This window comes from Pteronotus mesoamericanus, unplaced genomic scaffold (assembly GCF_021234165.1).
Source record: "Pteronotus mesoamericanus isolate MK-2021 breed Mesoamerican mustached bat unplaced genomic scaffold, CSHL_Meso_final contig_40, whole genome shotgun sequence".
Lineage (NCBI taxonomy): Eukaryota > Metazoa > Chordata > Mammalia > Chiroptera > Mormoopidae > Pteronotus > Pteronotus mesoamericanus.
Genome location: NW_026555150.1, coordinates 9,289,458 through 9,308,420, shown reverse-complemented (window position 1 = coordinate 9,308,420; position 18,963 = coordinate 9,289,458). Strand labels below are relative to the sequence as shown.

Genomic DNA, 18,963 nt, shown 5'->3' with positions numbered 1-18,963 from the left:
TCTCTTCCTTTCCAAAGGTGATTTTAGTTTTGGGAAAAGCCAGAAGTCACAGGGTGCCGAATCAGGGGCTGTAGGGGAGCTGAGTCACCTGGGTGATTTGATGTTTTGCCACAAAACTGTGCACGAGACGTGATGCATGAGTGGTGTTTTATCATGATGAAGCTGCCAATCACCATTTGCCTATAGCTGCAGCCTTCTGAATCATCCAGATAGTTTCCACGGAGGAATGTTCAAGCTTAATGCAAAATTTGATGCAGATTCGTTGCTCTATTTGCTCAGTTATTTTTTAAAAATTTATTTATTTTTAGACAGAGGGGAAAGGAGAGAGAAAGAGAGGGAAAGAAACATCAATGTGTGGTTGCCTCTTCTGTGCCCCTATTAAGGATTTGGCCTGCAACCCAGGCATGTACCCTGACTGGGAATTGAACTGGTGACTCTTTGGTTTGCAGGCCGGCACTCAATCCACCGATCCACACCAGCTAGGGCCATTTGCTCAGTCATTTTGAAGGTGACAGCCACACAGTACACATGCTTACTCAATGATGTCTACCACCCCCACTGAGTAATACAGTGAAGTTGTCATTGTTCATGCATGCACATTCCAGTCCACTCTTCTTGGCTGCACATTACATCAATGTCGCACAAACTGTTCTCGTTATATTAACAATGGCTGCAGTTTTTCTGGACAGACCTTGTATTTTTGAGTTGTTGAAAGATCAAAAAAGGAATAATATTTCATTATATGAGATTCAAATTTTGGTGTCCATAAGTAAAGTTTTACTGGAACCTGGCCATGCTCATGTGTTTATCTATTTTCTACGGTTACCTTCATCCTATAGCAGCAGAATTTAGTCATTGTGACAAAAACCTTACTGTCTGCAAAGCCTGAAATATTTATCTGGCCATTTACAGGAAAAGTTTGCTGATCCCTGTTCGAGGTTACTGGTTCTAAAGTGGGGTCCAGATCACCAGCATCAGCATCAGCATCATCTGGGAGCTTGTTAGAAGGGCAATTCCTAGCCCTACCCAAAACCTATCCATTCAGAAACTCTGGGAGTGGGGTTAGCCCTCTGTGTTTTAACAAGTCCTCCAGGCAATGCTGATGTGTTAAAGTCTGAGACTCTTGGTGTAGGCTGAGGACAAGGGCCTAATCCATTTTCTTTGCAAATCATCATAGTCCTTGATATCTTGTTCTACGTGTAGTGGGTAAGCTGCAAAAGAGTCTTAAAAAAGTGTTCTATGAATGTATGACTATGCATGTGAAATCTGGCAAAAACGGACACCTAGGATAAAATTAAGGAAGAAAAGTGGGATAAGCCACAGGGGGCAACATAAAATCTAAGGGTATGTGTGGAGGGTGGAAGACTCAATGTAGCTTGGGAGCCAACCCCCAGACTTCCTTCCTTCCATGTCATTTTATGTAGCTTTTTTAAAAAGATGGATCAGATATGGTCCCTGTCCTCTAACAGGTCAGAGTCTAAGTAGGGATGCATCCTGTCATCCCTCTTCTCTCTCATTTACTGCCTTTCTTTACTGCTTACCTTTGAGGAAGTGTAATTGCTCCAAATTGCTGACCCTAATAAATGAAAATGAACAGAAAAAATTAACTTGGCAAACAACAGTTTTGCCTTATTTCCATTTTAGTTTAGGACTGATTTCCAGAGTGACTTTCTCATATCCTGGCTTTTTCCTTGGCTCACTCAATCTGAAGCTCAAAGCATTACCATGTTTTTGTTGTTGTTGTTGTTAACTACCATCCATTGAGTGCATATTACATGTCAAGGCCATGCTAAATGTTTTGCCTATACTTTTACATTAAGTCCTCATAAAACCACGTTGAGTTAGGCATCGTTATATCTATTTTACAGATGCAAATCTGAGGCATAGAGAGGTTAAATAATTTGGTAGAATTGGAATGCCAAATCTTTTTTTCTCTTAATTTAAAATTATTTTTTATTGTTCAAATACATTGGTCTCCATTTTCCTGCCACCTCTTTCCCCTGCCCCACCCAAGCCTGCCTCCCACCCTTCCCCCAAATCTTTTTGACTGTAGAGCCCAAGCTGGTAATAAATGTGCTATTGTGCCTCTAATAATATTCAACATTTGCAATATTGCAAGACAATGCAAACCAAATTCAGATTACTTAGCATGTGCTTCATGGTGTAGGGCATGCATGGGTATGTGGCATTTCATGGAGGGAAATACTTAAAAATAAGCCATATTCTTTTCCTGAGCTAGATTTTGTGTGATAATTTTTAAAATAGAAAAGTTCTGCTGGCGTCGTTCAGCTGGTTGAGCGTCATCTGGTAAACTGAAAGGTCATGAGTTGGATTCCAGGTCAGAGCACGTGCCTGGGGTGTGGGCTCAGTCCCTCTGACACACAACTTAACATAATAATGTCATAAACAGTTCCTTAACCAAGTAACATTGTAAACACCACTGTGATTTATATTTCTTTTGTTATATTACACATTAAATAACTGCAGTATCTCTTCAGTATAAAATTGTTCCTTTATTTTTTCTTTTGACTCACTCTACTTGCTTCTACTGTTTCCGTCTGTTGGGACTATTTCAACAGGTCTATTTTTGAGCAACAGTTTTCAAATAATCTTTTAAAATGTTATTTATTTATTATATAAGTATACATACATTCATTAAGGAAAACTAGAATATAAAATCAAAAATAAAAAGGCACTCATAATCCTACTACCTTGTTGTAACTACTGTTAATATTTGGAGTAGAACCTTCCAGACATTTTCCTTTGTGGAAATTTATTCATGTAAATAGTTTTTCACCCTCCTCCTCCTCCTCCTCCTCCTCCTTCCTCTTCTGCAAAAATGGGACATTCTATTTTCTTGTTTGCCTTTTTTCACTCAAAAATATTAGAAGCATATTTGCGTGTCATCAGATCTATATATATATTTACAAAATTATTCATAATGACTGCACAGTATTCCACTTAGAGATGTACTGTACAATATTTTGCTAAAGAGTTTTTCTTGGACATCTAAGTTGTTTCTGTTAGGTTTTTCCCCTTCCTGCATTCTAACTGTTCTGAGTCCCATTTGTGTTCCAATAATTACTTTGGGTACATGCAAGAATCTCAAATTATTCTCCAGCTTCCACCTTATAATAGCTTTTATGTAGACCTAAAAAAATTATCTGGCTATACATTACTACCAGAGCCTTAAGAGTGACAATGTTTCCTTATAAACCCGGAGGGAATGCCATAGAAACAATGGCAAAAATATTTCTCAGTCGTTTTCTCAATATATGATTTCTACTGTCAAGGAGAAAACCCTGTGAATGACAGAGAACTTAATAAAGGTGAAGTGAGAAGATAAGGTTTGGATCAGACAATCTGAGATTTGAATCTGGCTTCAGTCACTCACTAGCTGTGGGACCTTAGATGACTTGTTTAGCCTCTCTAAAACTCTGTTTTCTGATATGTAAAATAGGGGTAACAATAGTTATTTCATAAAATTACCAGGATTAGCAATATCATATGTAAAGAATCTAGCACAATGCCTGACAAAATAGTGGGTGCTCAAAAAATGATAGAGGTACACAAAGTATTACCATTACCTTTTCCTTAATATACAGAGCATTGAGGAAACATCACCTTTTCAAAAATGCGATTATTATGAATGTCTTTGAAAAGAATGGTGAGAAAGCTACTGACATGAGCAGAATGATTACTATAGCAGTATCTGTAAGCAAGAAACTGCTACCAGAATCTTTTGTACCAATTTCTGAAGAACACTGATCAGTGGGATCACAATGTGATTGTAAGCCATACTGTGTTTTCAATGATAAATTTCAGATGCAGAATAAGAGAAGGAACACCAAGCCCTTGACTTTGCCTTTATTAACTTTATAAAATTATTTAAGACCACCATTAGGTATGCATTCTGATAGCTACCAAACAAGTTTGGATATACAAAAATGACTACTAAAATATTCACAATCTGACAAAATGGATGTATTGTTCAGTAGACTAGGATTCATTTTCCTTTGTTCTCCAACCTCAATGGAGTAGAGCAATTAAAGACCATTTCAAATGAAAAGACAATAAGGGCAAGTAGTAGCAGATAGAGCAAGGTGTTGAGAAGAATCAGAAACCAGGCAACTGTTGTTGAACAAAATCTACAGATCGTGAATTTTAGGCAGATTTGCAAATAAGGATAGCACATGCTCTGTAAATAGCAGTTGTTGCCACAAGCCAAAGGGCAATATTTACATGAAACCTGTGGCAAGGTCTATGGATCAAGCTTTGACCTTTCCAGCTAAACTCATATACTTGGTAGCACTTTCAGCCATGTCCTCTTGAAAAGAAAGGATCGCATTATATGTACATAGAACATTGCCAATGTACAAATATATTCTGCCCCCGAAATTAATTTCTAAATTCTTTTTTGGAACTTGGAACGCATGTTCGCACAGAAGAGGTGTTATAAAGGGATGTGACTTTTCCAGATTTCCTCACAAAAATGTGTTTAGCCCATGATGTAACTGAAATAATGTACATTGGCCATGAGAAATACAATGGAACAGAGTACCTTTGCAATCAGGAACATATCAATACACAAATTTCTTGAGCCTTTCCCTTTGAAGTCCCAGACAATGAAAGGGGAATTCTATCCTCCCATAGCTGCACTTTGGTGAAAAAGAAATCCTCCGCTACCTTTGTCTGGAAGGGTCCTTCTCAAGTCAGGTGGATGCATGCATTTCAGCATCCCTCTCTCCGTGCTCTTGAACTTTCTCACCAAAGAACCCTTAATGACTGAGAAGATTGAACAAGTAGTAGGGAAGGGATAGGATGTCTAACTGGAAGTCTCAAGCTCTTATCTGGAGACACTTCAAAGTGGGCAGGTCATTCCTTAACACGTCTGCACATTTTAATAGAAAATATGATGTTTAAGATGATAAGTTAAGTGAGTTAATTTTGTCCCACTTTTTTACTAAACTTGATGCTCCAGTAATATATATCACTTTTATACTGATACTCCCTATACCTGTTGGATAGTACACCTGTATACTTAAGGATGAGAAACAAGGCCACCAGGGAGAAAATTTAAAGTAAATGAGAACATAATGAGAGTAAAATCAGAGCAAAGTTAGCTAGCACCGCCAGCCCCTCCTTTCCGTTCCCAGTGACACGCTCCTTCAGTCACTAGTGTCTTGCTTTTTGCCTCTTTTTCTGTGTTCAAAACCAATCCCCTGGACAGGATCTCACACTCACTAATACTAAGGTGTAAATGAACAATAATACCTAAAATGTTACAAGGTTTTAGAATATTAAATGTACAACTTTATTTTTTAAAGAGATTTTATTTATTTTTAGAGATGGGAAGGGAGGGGGAAAGAGAGGGAGAGGAACATCAATAGGTTGCCTCTCGAATGCCCCTTTACTGGAGACCTGTCCTGCAACCCAAGCATATGCCCTGAAGTGGGAATCCAGGCATATGCCAGTAACCCAGGCATATGCCCTGACTGGGAGCCCAGACATATTCCCTGACTGGGAATCAAACCGGTGACTCTTCAGTTCCCAGGTGGACACTCAATCCACTAAGTCACAGCAGCCAGGGCAAACATACAACTTTAAAACAAAAAGAAATTTAGGGTATTATCCCCAGGAAAAGGGATATATTTGCAGGGGGGAGGGGATTGTGTGCCTTCTTGCTTTTTGCAGAATTCACACTTGATTTCAAATTGATAATTTACAAAGGTGCGTTGAGGGAAATTAATCATGATTTCTTTACACTTTGGAAAGTATTTGCTTCATTTCAGAAATTGTAGATTTTGCGATTTCTGTTTGCTTTATGTTTTGTTATCTTTTGTCCTTGAAATTTAAAAACTAGGAGGTAAATCTTCTCGTTATTGATCAAAATAAAGAGTGAGGAGAAATAGAATCTCATATAATACTTGAGAATTGACATTTGTACACTGTTGCACCCTTCACAAAATGCTATTGTATTCATTATCATGGATATTATTGGTATTGAATTCTTACTAAATAATAAGGATGATACACACAGAACACACACCAAAAAAATCACAGTAATTCAATCCAATTACCAGCAATTACCAGCATAGTAACTTACCATGAGTTACTCCAGGTTTTGTGGGGACCTTGACCTTGCCCCCAGGATTTTTACAATTCAGTCGTTATGGCCAAAGAAAGGCTCCTTCCTAGCCTCTTGGCTATCTGAGAGGTGTTGAGAATTGAAAATAAAACATACATAAAGCCCAACAGTCACGATTTACCTTGTAAGAGAATTTTTGCAGTTGCAATCGAGATTCAAGGAGTGCTTTTCCTTCTGCAGAATTTATGAAGAGGGAATAGCACCACCAGTCAGTCCCCCTGAGACCTGGGAAAGGGCAGTCCCCGGCGGAGAGTGGGGGTTGCTGGTGGTGTGTGTGTGTGTGTCTGGGTTTTGCAAATGGTGAGAAAGACCTTTTACAGTACAGTTGTAAGCAGAGGAAAAGTTCTTTGTGCAAGAAGAGGAAAGCACCGAAGTACAAAGAGTAGATTTAAGGGAAAGAGGATTGCTTGTGCATACATCTGTGAGGGGAGCTCAAGCTGACTCTTGGGGGCGTGTGGGAAAGCATATTTGCACAGGGCCGGGGGCTCTGGCTTCCCGCCTCCACTCCAGTCCGCGCCCAACACTCAGGCAACAGTTGGTCGTGCGGGGCCAGCTCGGGCTCTGAGTGGGGAGGGGGAGTCTCGCGATCGTTCGGGGGGGGTGGAGGAAGGGGGGAGCGTGACGGGGGAGGCCATGACGTAGGGTGGGTGGACGGAAGTGGGGCAGGGTTGAGGGTTATTTAAAGAAGGGGGGCCGAGCAAAGGGGTTGGAAGCGGAGTGATTCTCCACCCCAGCCCCATCTAGCTCTTTCCAGTGCAGCCGCTGCCGCCGCCCAGGAGCCCTCGTCCGCTTTCTCGCCCCTCTCCTTTTCCCGCTCCAACGCCATGGAGCAGGACACCGCCGCAGTGGCAGCCACCGTGGCAGCCGCTGATGCGACCGCCACAATCGTGGTCTTAGAGAACGAGCAGCCGGGGCCGGGGCCGTCCACCTCTAAGGAGGAGGGATCGGCCGCCGCGGCCAACGAAGCCACCGTGGCCACGGAGAAAGGCGAGAAGAAGGAGGTAAATCGGAAGGGGGTGTGTGTGGGGTGGACAAATCCTGTATCGGATCCCTCGGGGGGATCCAAATCCTGACCTTTTTGCGCCGACAGGTACACGCAAGCTTGGCGGGGATGGGGGCCGCGGGCGCGCGGAGTTGGGGGGCGGTGGAGCAGTCTAGCATTCACTCCCCTCCCCCTTTCCTTCTCACCGCCTGGAGGGCGGGGGCGGGGCTGAGGCGCGGGCGCGGCGCGGGGTGCTGGGCGCCCGTTATCCGGGGGCTTGGGGGCTTGAGAATCCCTCGGCAGCCCCCAGCCCCCTTCACATTCCCGGAACTGGGGTAACGCGCAGAGTGGGGGATGGGGCCGTGCAGGAATCAGCCTCCGCCTCTCCCTCTCCTCTCACTCCCTCTTCCCCTCTTCCCGTCGGCCTCTGCCTGGGAAATCTGGGCCCTTCAATCCCACACTCGCGCAAGAGGGGTTTTGCTGAGGTTTATTTTTTAAAATTGAATTTCAAGGTGCTGGTGGTTGGGAGGCGGAGGGCGATAGCAGAGTCTTCTACAGCTTTGATTGGCAATGTCGGCCTTTTGGGTGGCAGGGAAAAGATCCCTTGTTCGTTGGGTCCTCGCCTGCTGAGGTGGGGGTGTCACCCCGAGTAAATGAACTCTCCGCGTCGTACTCCCTCCCCTCCCCCCAGTTCAAGCCCCATACTGAGGAACGATAGAATCTGGCTCAGGAAAATTTCCAACGTGTGCACCCTTACCCCTCTGCCCCGCCCCCGACGGTATAGTGTTTCACTCCAGGGCCACCCAAATGGTCCCCCAATCCGGCCCCCAAGCCTTTCAGGCTTCTTCCTTCCTCTCCTAGTAGGCGCTGCTGGCTCCTGGAAACAGGCACGTTTAATTTTTTTTTCACTCCGCTTCGCCAGGATGACCTGCTGCAAACGTACATAGGGAGACTGCTCAGACACTTACTAAAGACAAATGTAGAAAATATATATTATCTCCATAAGGCGTATTTCATGTGCGTCAAGACATGCTAATAAAACTATGAAGCACATTGCAAAATTGAGATAAAAATAGGATGGGGCATAAGGATTTTTGATACATAATAAAATTGTAGAATGAAAAATGTATGCACAGGTGGATTTTTCCCATTTATAAATAGACATATTACAATTTAAAAAAAGGTAGGTAATTAAAATTATGCTTAAGTGATCTCAAGTGGCTTTGTTGGAATTATTATATGAGAGTATACAACCAAATAAAAAGCTTTTGAAGGAACATCTTTCGCTGTGAATTAGAGCAATTTTAAATTCAGCAGTTGCTTAAGTGACATATTTTACTGTTACAAGGTTTACTAAACAGAAAGATAACTGTAGTGCTAAATGGACACGAGAAAACACACGCATTTTAAGATCCACGTGAAACTTGGACCAGTAAGACAATATTGGTGATTAAAGCTGGGCCTAATACCATTTGTCAGTATATGTCAAGTGTTGGGAAATTCAGAAACACATCTATGTGTCTTTTAGTCCCTAAACTGGGCAAATGTCACTGCTAACCTGTCTTTTGTATGACAGTAAAGGTTGTTGAATTTCCAGGTTGTATAAGTTTTTTGAATTATGAAAAGACTGGGAATCAATAACCCCCCCCCTACATAATAAGCACTGAGTTGATACATATATGTTCATGAACTATGTAGCCTCATCAGAAAATGCCTTAATAATAATAATAGTATCTCATTTGTCCGATCAGCATAAGGAAATGAAGTGCTGTGTGGCAGGAACTTTCTGGGTATCTGAAACTTACTACTTTACTCATTACATCTTTTTTAATTTGTAATTTTTTTCCTTTAAAATCTAAATAGTAGCACAACATCTACTTAAGTTTTTTCATTTGTACCGTTCCTTCAGATAAACTAATTTGATACCCTCTCCCCGCTGGCAAAAACAAACAAATAAACCACAAACAAACTAAATACATTGTACACTACCATGACCCTTTAAATGATGTACTAAAAGGGCAGATTAACCTTTTCTTCATATCCATCAATTATTCTACTCTGACAGTGTTACAAAGGCATTTGAGATCTAGGAGGTTGTTTACCCTCAATTAAGTAACTGCCTCCCAGACACTTCTAGTGTGTTGATGTTAAAATAATTTCTCAGCCTCTTCCCTCAATTATCAGGCTGTTTTGTATCACTTTAAAAATACTTCACCTACTTTCATTAGAAAAATTTGTTTACAATAATGGACATAGATGAAACAAAATCATAATATCATTCAAAAACACTGTAAAATACAAAAATACAAGTGATGCAGCAGGGAGAGGGAAATAGTTACACCAGAATACCAGAGAAAAGGGACTTGCTGTGGAAGGAACTCTCACATTTTAGTCCTGGGTTTTGCCATCCCTTCTTGCTGTTGACTGTGTGCTTCTTCTAGTGGTCTTTCTCATGTCATTTGCTGCTGTTTTTATCCTCTGTAGTATGGGAAGCCAGATTATTAAATTTGCTAAGAATTGTATATCAAATAAAAGACAATAGGCTCCGAAAGAGTATTTCAATGATGTGTAAAGTAGGTGAGATTTAGTGAATTAACTTCTGATATTTAGCTACAGAAAGGCATTTTTGCTTTCCTTCTGGTTCTTAAACTTACTTGGTTTAAGTAATAGTTGTGTAACTTCAGTGTTAGATTATCTGTAAACTGGAGTTGGTATTTTTGGTAATAAAAACATCAAGGAAAAGGTCATGGTCTTTTAAGACAGGGCATCTTGATGACTTTGTGCTACATTCTCATGGTATCTAGATTACCAGATGATAAAACCCGTGAGGAATTTATTACAATAGCATAGGCACCTTTTATCTTTTCTTGTATGAGAAGTGTATTTTTGAAAACATATGTATGCAAATAAGAAGGTTTGAGGGCAGGTTTAAAATTTCTTGTGGAAGATAGTGCCAATTATGTAATTGCCCACAGCTTTTAATAGTACTGTTCAAGATTAGGAATTTTAATTAGCATATAATTAAAGTTTTACGGCTTTTACTGCAAGGTAAGCTAAAAAAGTAATGAGTAAAATGTTTTTTCCTAATATTAAAGCCTTAGTTTTCTATAAGTCCCACATTCTTACATATATATTTGTGTGTATGGGGTAATTTTCACTGTTTTGAAATTTGAAAATTAGACTTCATATAGCATTTCAAGGAATAATAAAGGTGTGGGGTTTGATACCCAAATTTCCTTTAATTGTTGTTTTGAAAATAGAATAGGATTTATAGTATATGTGACATTTTAAAAGTTTGAGGTTGAACCCTGGGTGGGCTGCTCAGTTGATTTGAGCGTCATCCTGTCCAGTAAACTGAAAGGTCATGGGTTCCATCCCAGTCATGGCACATACCTAGGTTTCAGTTTGTCCCGGTAGGGTGCTTGCAGGAAGCAGCCACTTGATGTTTCCCTCTCTCTCACTCTGTGTCTCTTCCCCCCTTCCCTCCCTCCTTCTCTCTCTAAAATCAATAAACATATCTTTGGGTGAGGATTAAAAAAGGTGTGGGATTGAGAGGATTTCAGCAGTTTTCTATTCTCATCCACCCAGGATTACATTCAAAACATTTTACATAGATGGTATATACATTTGAGATTCTGCAAATCAAGACGCCTGTTATTTGGGTTAAGAATAACTAAATAATATCAGATCAGTTGCCCAAAGTTGAACTCTGACCAGGGTCAAATTTCTTGATCTTAGTTTGGATTTCTTCAGAATAGAAATTTTAGTAAATCTTGGAAATAAATACATTTACTATTGGAGCCATGTTTTTCTTATGTTTAAGATCACATTCTGTTTTTGATTAATGATTTAAGTTTTCAAGAGAAGAGTGACAAAATTCATGATAAAAATGAACATAATTTCTTTAGTTTTCACAAACAGATTTGTATTTTGTCTTTGTTAAAGCTGAAATACCCTCTCAGCCTTGGTACTGAAGGGTATATTTGTTTTTACTCTTTTCTTTCTTGATTTCTTACAGGGAAGGACTTGTATTCTATATACTTATTTATATTTACAAGTACAAGCTTGTCTTTATAAAGGATAGAATGCATGACGTAAGCCCCCAGATAATTTCAGTGTTTCTAAGTAGCTGATTTTTAAAGTTTTCGCTAAATCACAACTGTTTGTTTATTATTTACTTATTTATTTTTGGCGAGGGGAAGGGAGGGAGAAAGAGAGGGAGCGAAACATCTCAATGTGTGGTTGCCTCTCATGCACCTCCTACTGGGGACTTGGCCTGCAACCCAGGCATGTGCTCTGACTGGGAATTGAACCAGTGACCCTTTGGTTTGCAGGTCGGTACTCAATCTGCTGAGCCACACCAGCCAGGGCTAAATTACAACTTTTTAAATACCAAAGGTTAATAGTTACTAGCTCTGAGAAACTGCTTCTACAAAATATTTATGTAATATAAATAGTTAAAATAGTTTTCTTCCTGGTTGGAGAAAATTAACATAAGCCAAAAGTTTGAAATTACTATTTCATTATTTTAAATATAAATGATCACACTTTATTACATAAAAAGTTTAAATGTTCTAATTAGAATATGGAAACAGTAAAATACAGTGTTTTTTCAGGAACAGAAATCACATTCTTCTGAAACTCTGGCTTGTTTCCATTACATAAAGTGTTAGTATTAATATTTATTTTCCTTTAATTTTTTGGTTCGTGGTTGATAGTATTAGTATATTCTATATTTTAAAATTTTATTAGTTTTTAGTGTATTTTAGATTTAAAATCTCCTATGCAATGGCTACACATTTTCTTACACTTTAAGTTAAAAAAATAGGCAAAAGACTCAATGCTTCTTCTTTTGGGTTTTGGTTCAATTAATGTTGTTTCTCTGGCTTTCACAATTCTTTGGATTTTTTTTTTTATTGGACCTCAGGTGCACAGAACTGGATTAATCATAAGCCCTGCTTCATGGCATGCTCTCATCATTGATCCATGCATGGCCCATGTTGATTTATTTATTTTACATTTAATTACTTCTTAATTTCTTTACATGAGAATGTTGACCACTTTTAAGACCTTGCTTTGCAATTTGATGATTGGTTTTCTTTGAAATTCTAGAAAAGCGTTTCTCCATTTCAACTCAAACTTGCTGCTAAAGCTTCTAAATCTGAAAAGGAAATGGACCCAGAATATGAAGAGAAAATGGTAAATATATTCTTGGGTAGGATAGTGAATATTGTAGTTGATTTTTATAGAGGAGATATGAAGGATTAAAAAATACATGTGTATATATAATGACTACAGAATGATAGATTTTAGAATTAGAAAGCAATTTAATATCGTAATAGGGTTTTTTTGTTGTTGTTGTTGAATAAATGAATCTCCTCTTTTCAGATGAGGAAATAAAAGAGCAGAGAAACTATGGAATAGTTGGGACTAGAAGCCACATCTCTTCATTTTTTTCAGCGCTTTTTACTCCATAATAAGGTGTTTTGTGCTAGAAATACTTTATCAACTAAATGAAATACCTGTGGCAATATCAATTTGGCTGAAAGAAAGCAGGTCATGAAGCTAGACTGATATATTTTTCTCCCTCTTTCCTTGCTTTGGATATATGAATGCTACATATTGTGAAACGTAATATGGTAATACGTTTTTTGGAGGGAAGGACATTTGCCCAGTGCATGAAAATATTATGTGTTTAGTAGTATAATCTTAGTTATGCACACCTACTGCTTTGCTATAGATTTAATTATTTAATTTTTAGTTACTAAAGTCCATATTTTAGGTTTAATCTAACTATAGATTTTTATGCTTGGGATTTTTTTTAAGACCAGTGAACTTGGTCAATTCAAAAGAAAAATTAACAGGTAGTTAAAATATAGGTTTTTTGTTGAGGGTTTCTTTTTTGTGGTAATATTATGAAAATAAAGAGTGATAAAGTATATTTTGGGTTCATAGTGATTTTACAGAGCTCCATGCCTTAATGTTTAATGCCACATCTAACATAGATAGTTAATGTTTTAACAGCTCTAAAAACAGCATTCCAGGGATGGTAACATAAAACGAAAAGGTTTTGGCCTCCTTCCAGCTACTGGTCTGAATATATTTTGTCTAATTCTTGTATTTATGTTAATAAACTCTTGTAAGTTTCTGGTGTTATTAATTATGCATTCTTCATTAGCAATCAAATATCCTCTATTCTGTGAATAAAAAGAACCCTTCATTTCCTTTCTTTATCTAGAATGAAGTAATAAATACATCTTTTGGTCTTGTAAGTTTTTTTAGTGAAAAAAACTTTATTGCATTTATGTGGTACAAATTATATGACCTTTTACAATTTATTGAGAAATTATATACCAATTTTCAATAGTTAATATACTATTTCACGTGTGTGTGCATGTGTGCATTTTCCTCCAAATTCCTGCTCACTTTGTGGAGAAACTTTGTATACTGTTATCATAAATATCCAGATCACTGTAATTGAAGAGATAAATGTTTATTACACTGTTGCACCATAACATTGAAAATATTTTGAGACAAGGTGACACATTATTCTAAGATACCAATTGTTTCTAAATGCAACTTGAAAATTCTTGAGAGTTCAGTTTATGATGTGTATATATGTATACCATAGTTAATTTATATTTCTATATCTGGGGTGCATGATACATTTAATTTTGTAAACTTTTTAGGAAAGAAAATTGTTATGGTTCGGTAAGAGGGATTTGCTTTTTGAACCCAATTCTTTAAGCAGGGTACCACTTATTGGGGTATTTACTGAGCCTGGCAGATCATTTCGGTTTTATTCAAACCATCTGATTTGGCTACCTACTAGCTGTGGGAGCTTGAGCCAAGTTATTCACTCTCTCTGTACCTCAGTTTTATTATATGTAAAATGGGGACAATACTAGTACCTATCTTACAGGTTTATTAAGAAAATTAAATGGGTTAGTATGGTTAAAGCTTAGAACATAGTACAAATTAAGTACAATATAAGTGTTTGTTAAATAACTTTGAATGCATGAAAAAGAAAATTATTACTTTTTATTTTGTTTTGTGATCTAGAAAGCAGACCGAGCGAAGAGATTTGAATTTTTACTGAAGCAAACAGAACTTTTTGCGCATTTTATTCAACCTTCAGCACAGAAATCTCCAACATCTCCTCTAAACATGAAATTGGGACGTCCTCGAATAAAGAAAGATGACAAACAGAGCTTAATTTCTGCTGGAGAGTATGTTGGCACCTCTCTCTTTCTTCCCTCTCTCTTCCTCCTGTCTTTCCTTCTCCCTCTCCTCATACACTCTTCATATATTAAGTATAATTTTATGTTCAAAAAATAAGGTTATTGTTAGTGCAAGTGTGTTTTGTAGGCAATATTTTTTCTCACTAGCAGTTAATTAGTAAAAATGTAGGCTGATTCTACAAACTTCTGAGCAAGACCCTAGATAACTTGTTTTTTTCCATAAAATATATTGGCAATGTATACTGACTTAATTGGCACTTTAGCATTTGGGTTCAATAAGAAGGTGTTTCTTTTTTCACCTCAGCTACCGCCACAGGCGCACGGAACAGGAAGAAGATGAAGAGCTGCTCTCAGAGAGTCGGAAGACATCTAACGTGTGTGTTAGATTTGAGGTGTCACCTTCATGTGAGTACTTTATCATGTTGGTGTTTTTTTCAATTTCGTTTTAGAAGAAGTTTACTTGATTGTATTAATGGAAATATGAGACATCATTGACATTACTGATTTTTTTTTTCAGATGTGAAAGGAGGACCACTGAGAGATTATCAGATTCGAGGACTGAACTGGTTGATTTCTTTATATGAAAATGGAGTCAATGGTATTTTGGCTGATGAAATGGTAAGGAGTTGGTAGCCAAAATTGTCAGTTATCAGTAATTTTTTTATAAATTTGAAATAACCGAGCTGCACTGCCCCTCTGAGGCCTGGAGGCTAATTTTACTTAGTTATTGTAACATAAAAGGCATTTGTAAAATCTAGAATTGTTTCTTTAAGTAACCTCTAAGATACACTTTTGATGGCCAAAAACTTTTTTTTCCCTCACCCAAGGACATTTTTTCATTGCTTGGAAAGAGAGAAGGGAGCGGGTGGTGGGGGGGGGGGGTGGGGAGAGACAGACAGAGAGGAAGAGAGGAAGGGAGAGAACATTGATGTGAGAGAGAAACATCGATTAGTTGCCTTCTCATATGTGCCCAGACTGGGCATCAAACCTGCAACCTAGGCATGTCCCCTGACCAGGAATTGAACCAGCAACCTTTTTATAGGCCAATGCTCCAACCAGCTGAGCCACAAAATTCTTAATTGAGATTTCTTCAAATGGTATGTAAAAAAACATTGTATTTTTGCTTTTGTTTGCACTTTGGCTTCGAGGAAGCTCAGAGCCAAAATGAATGTCAAAATGGAGCATTCGCATTAACTTTTAATACTCCGTTTATTGTGTCCTCTGTGCCTTATCCTATTGTTTATCTTCTAGTCTTACTTTCCTTGATCTCTCTTAATTTCTGTTTTGCCATTAATTTTTGTCCCATGTTTTCATCATAGGCCATCTGAAATAGGTTTTCATTGTAGGCTACCTGAAATCCTTTTAGAAATGAGGCAGTATGTAAAAACCAAATACTAAGTGAATAAATGAATAAAACAAGCAATAAACAAATGAATGCATGTGTGAATAAATGTAAGTGCCTCCCTGTGTGAGCAACCAGAAAATGGATAGAATAAAGAAAAATTAGTAAAGAGCAATGTTGAGCCTTGACATTTGAGCACCAGGTAGGAGTCAGGAAGTAAGCCAAGAAATTATATAAATAAAATTATCAAAGAGAAAATAATAAGGCTATTTCAGATGCTTATTCAGCCTATCAGGGGAGTATTTGAAGGCCTAGATTGGTATTTTAAGACCAAATGAATAAGATGGGATTTAAGAGGGGGCAAAGGGAGTTCCAGATCTATATGACCCAGTGAGGCTCATTTATGTTACTGCTCTTGGCTACAGCCTGCCTAAACATGAATTTATTGAATTCATGCTGAAACATATTGAACATAAACATATTCATATTAAATATGTTCATATTCAGATTAAATATTTAAACATTTAATTTATGCTGACACACGATATGACTTACTAAAAAAGGAAAGGTACTTTAAAGAGTATGGAAAAATTGGAAAAAAACCCAAGAAAAGTGTTATAAGTAAATTATAATTGTGCTACCTAAAACTAACCTAATTTAACACTTGGGCATATTTCTTTTTCATCTTTTTCCTTGAGATATATTTATTTTGCATAGTTAGGATCATACTGTATATATAATTGGGAATTTTAATTTTTTCACATTCTTATGTTTTTTCCATATACTTTAAACGTTTAAAAAAATAATTGTCAGTTACTGCATAATAATTAATCCTAGGGAGGTACCATCATTTTATTTACCTCCTCCTTTACTGCTGGTTATTTGGATCAATTGATATATTGTGTGTATGTCTATGTGTGGCATATAATAATACTATTATGAGAACCCTTGTAATTTAGTTATTCTATACTTTTCAAATTATTTTCATACGATTCCTAGAAGTGGAGTTATTTGGGTAAGGATTACAAGTATTTTAAGCTTTTGATGTGTAATATACATAAAACCCATCTCATTAAGTGCAATACCAAGATAAACCTTATAAAAATAGCTTTAAGTTTACGTTTATAAAATAAACTAATATCCTTTGCATAGAGATAAAGCCAGAAATTGTTTTAAAAGGCCATCCAGCATAGGACTTTGCTCCATTTCCCATGGGTTAGGTGGAGGGTTCATAGGTGGTAAATGTATTATTTTTAAAAGTCTACTGGACTGGATAATCTTTAATGTCCTTTATGGCTTAAGAGTTCTGTTATGTTCTGTTCTTTTATGGTTCTTTAGGTCTTCAAGGATATGAGATACTCATACAGAGCCACATGCCCCTTGAAATGCATAGTCTGAATATTTCATGCCTGTGCTATAATGTTGGGACAATAGGAAAGAAAGACTGGTATCTAAAGGTGGCAAAAGAAGTGTGTCTTTGTGAACTACACACTCAAAATTCTTAATTTTGCAACTAGCTGAAAAAATTACATAGTACACTAGTTTGCTTGCTTTTTTAGGAGTAAAAGTCTCCTAAGTAGAGAATTGCTTTGTTGAGCAACTTTCTAATTGAAAGTTCTTGGTTTCTTGTTGTATTCACAGTAACTATTGGGATGGTTATTTATTAAAGAAAACCAGTCTTTTAACTTTTCCCTATATGAGATAGTTGACAAATGTCTTTTGTAACGTCCTTGTTACTAACAAAATATTTCATTAAGTAAAAATGTTTATGGATTTTTTCCCCTTGTGATGATAATGCAGGGTCTTGGTAAGACTTTACAAACGATTGCTCTGCTTGGTTACCTGAAACATTACCGAAACATTCCTGGACCTCACATGGTTTTAGTTCCAAAGTCTACTTTACACAACTGGATGAATGAATTTAAACGATGGGTCCCATCTCTCCGTGTTATTTGTTTCATTGGAGACAAGGATGCAAGAGTAAGTGAGAAACAGGTTTAAAAAGGCAATCAAGAATAGCATTATTTCTGAGGTTAAGTTGCATGCTATTGCCACAAGACATTTAAATTGACTACTACTATTAAACAGCACATAATTTGTGCTTACTCTAGGTTAAGCTCTGTTTTAGTGCTTTTTATATATTAATTTCACTCTCACAACACTCCTGTGTAGTGGATGTGTTACATATTAATAACAGACAATCCATTATTATGCTTATTTTAAGTAGCATGTTTGAGTTGCACTTTTAGGTGACTTTTCATTTAAAACTTACTCATTGACAGTGTATCATCAATAACTATCATTTATGCTATTTTGACACCAGAAATGTGTAAATTTGCATGACTTAATGTTTTACGTTTAACTTTTTGACTTTTGACTTTGTCTTGTATATATGGACACGCATGCATGGACACACACATGAATAGAACCTTTTCTGTTTGTACAGAGTGCCTTGTGTTTTGTGTTTATGCATAGACACAGCTTTCAGGTTTGGTCTTTGAATGGAAAAAATATGTCTGCATGCATTGTTAGAGGATATAAGAAACTCTGGGATCTTATTTAAATTAGCCATTTGCCAATCTAGTAGGCTATAGAAGGAAACATTAAACTGCATGTTTCACAAAATCAAACAAGGATTAGGTGTTTGCAGGACAGAATGGGGTCTGGCCCCCTGGTCCCCTTTATTTTTTGTCTCCAATTCCCTAATGTCTTAATTTTTTAAATATGATCATTTCCCAGGGTGCAACTGACATCTCTACAAAGGCTTTTTTCCCCCTCTCCTCAACTTCAGTCCATACAATCCTTTTTTATACATAGTGGGACTCTGAATATTTGTTGAATGAGTTCACAATGTGTTGGTACATAACTGTGAATTTATGAAGTTAAGACTTTGCAGTGAACAGTTTTGTGTACTGTACTTACAGATTGATAATACTAATCAGCTCCTCCTCAAATAGATTTTGCTGCTCTCTGTTAACGTCTGTGATTTTATTTTCATCCATAACATCTGGAATTCAGTTTATACAAGTTAAAATGCTGTAAGTCCACTTGGCTACCATGTCAGCCACTGCCTGTGAAGATTTAAAAATAGTTTTAAATAGTCTCATGGTTTTAAATAGAATTGTTACTAGATAGAGTAGGTTCCCTTTATAAAATCACATTGATAGCCTCATAACAACATCAGGAAGCTCACAAAAACATGAATAGGCTTTTATGACCCCTTAACAAAATATATGACTTGTTCCTGCTA

General features: G+C 37.4%; 1 protein-coding gene across 2 annotated transcripts in view; it reads left to right on the top strand.

The window, feature by feature from the left end:
• The first annotated feature begins 6,852 nt into the window (after positions 1 to 6,852).
• Positions 6,853 to 18,963, top strand: part of SMARCA1 (SWI/SNF related, matrix associated, actin dependent regulator of chromatin, subfamily a, member 1) — a 93,249-nt gene continuing 81,138 nt past the window's right edge. For both annotated transcript variants that reach the window (XM_054577001.1, XM_054577000.1), the window contains exons 1-6: positions 6,853 to 7,149; positions 12,243 to 12,329; positions 14,193 to 14,359; positions 14,676 to 14,776; positions 14,889 to 14,989; positions 17,514 to 17,693. In XM_054577001.1, coding sequence (XP_054432976.1) covers positions 6,973 to 7,149; positions 12,243 to 12,329; positions 14,193 to 14,359; positions 14,676 to 14,776; positions 14,889 to 14,989; positions 17,514 to 17,693 — 813 coding nt within the window. In that variant the 5' untranslated portion in view covers positions 6,853 to 6,972. The remainder of the gene's footprint in view (positions 7,150 to 12,242; positions 12,330 to 14,192; positions 14,360 to 14,675; positions 14,777 to 14,888; positions 14,990 to 17,513; positions 17,694 to 18,963) is intronic.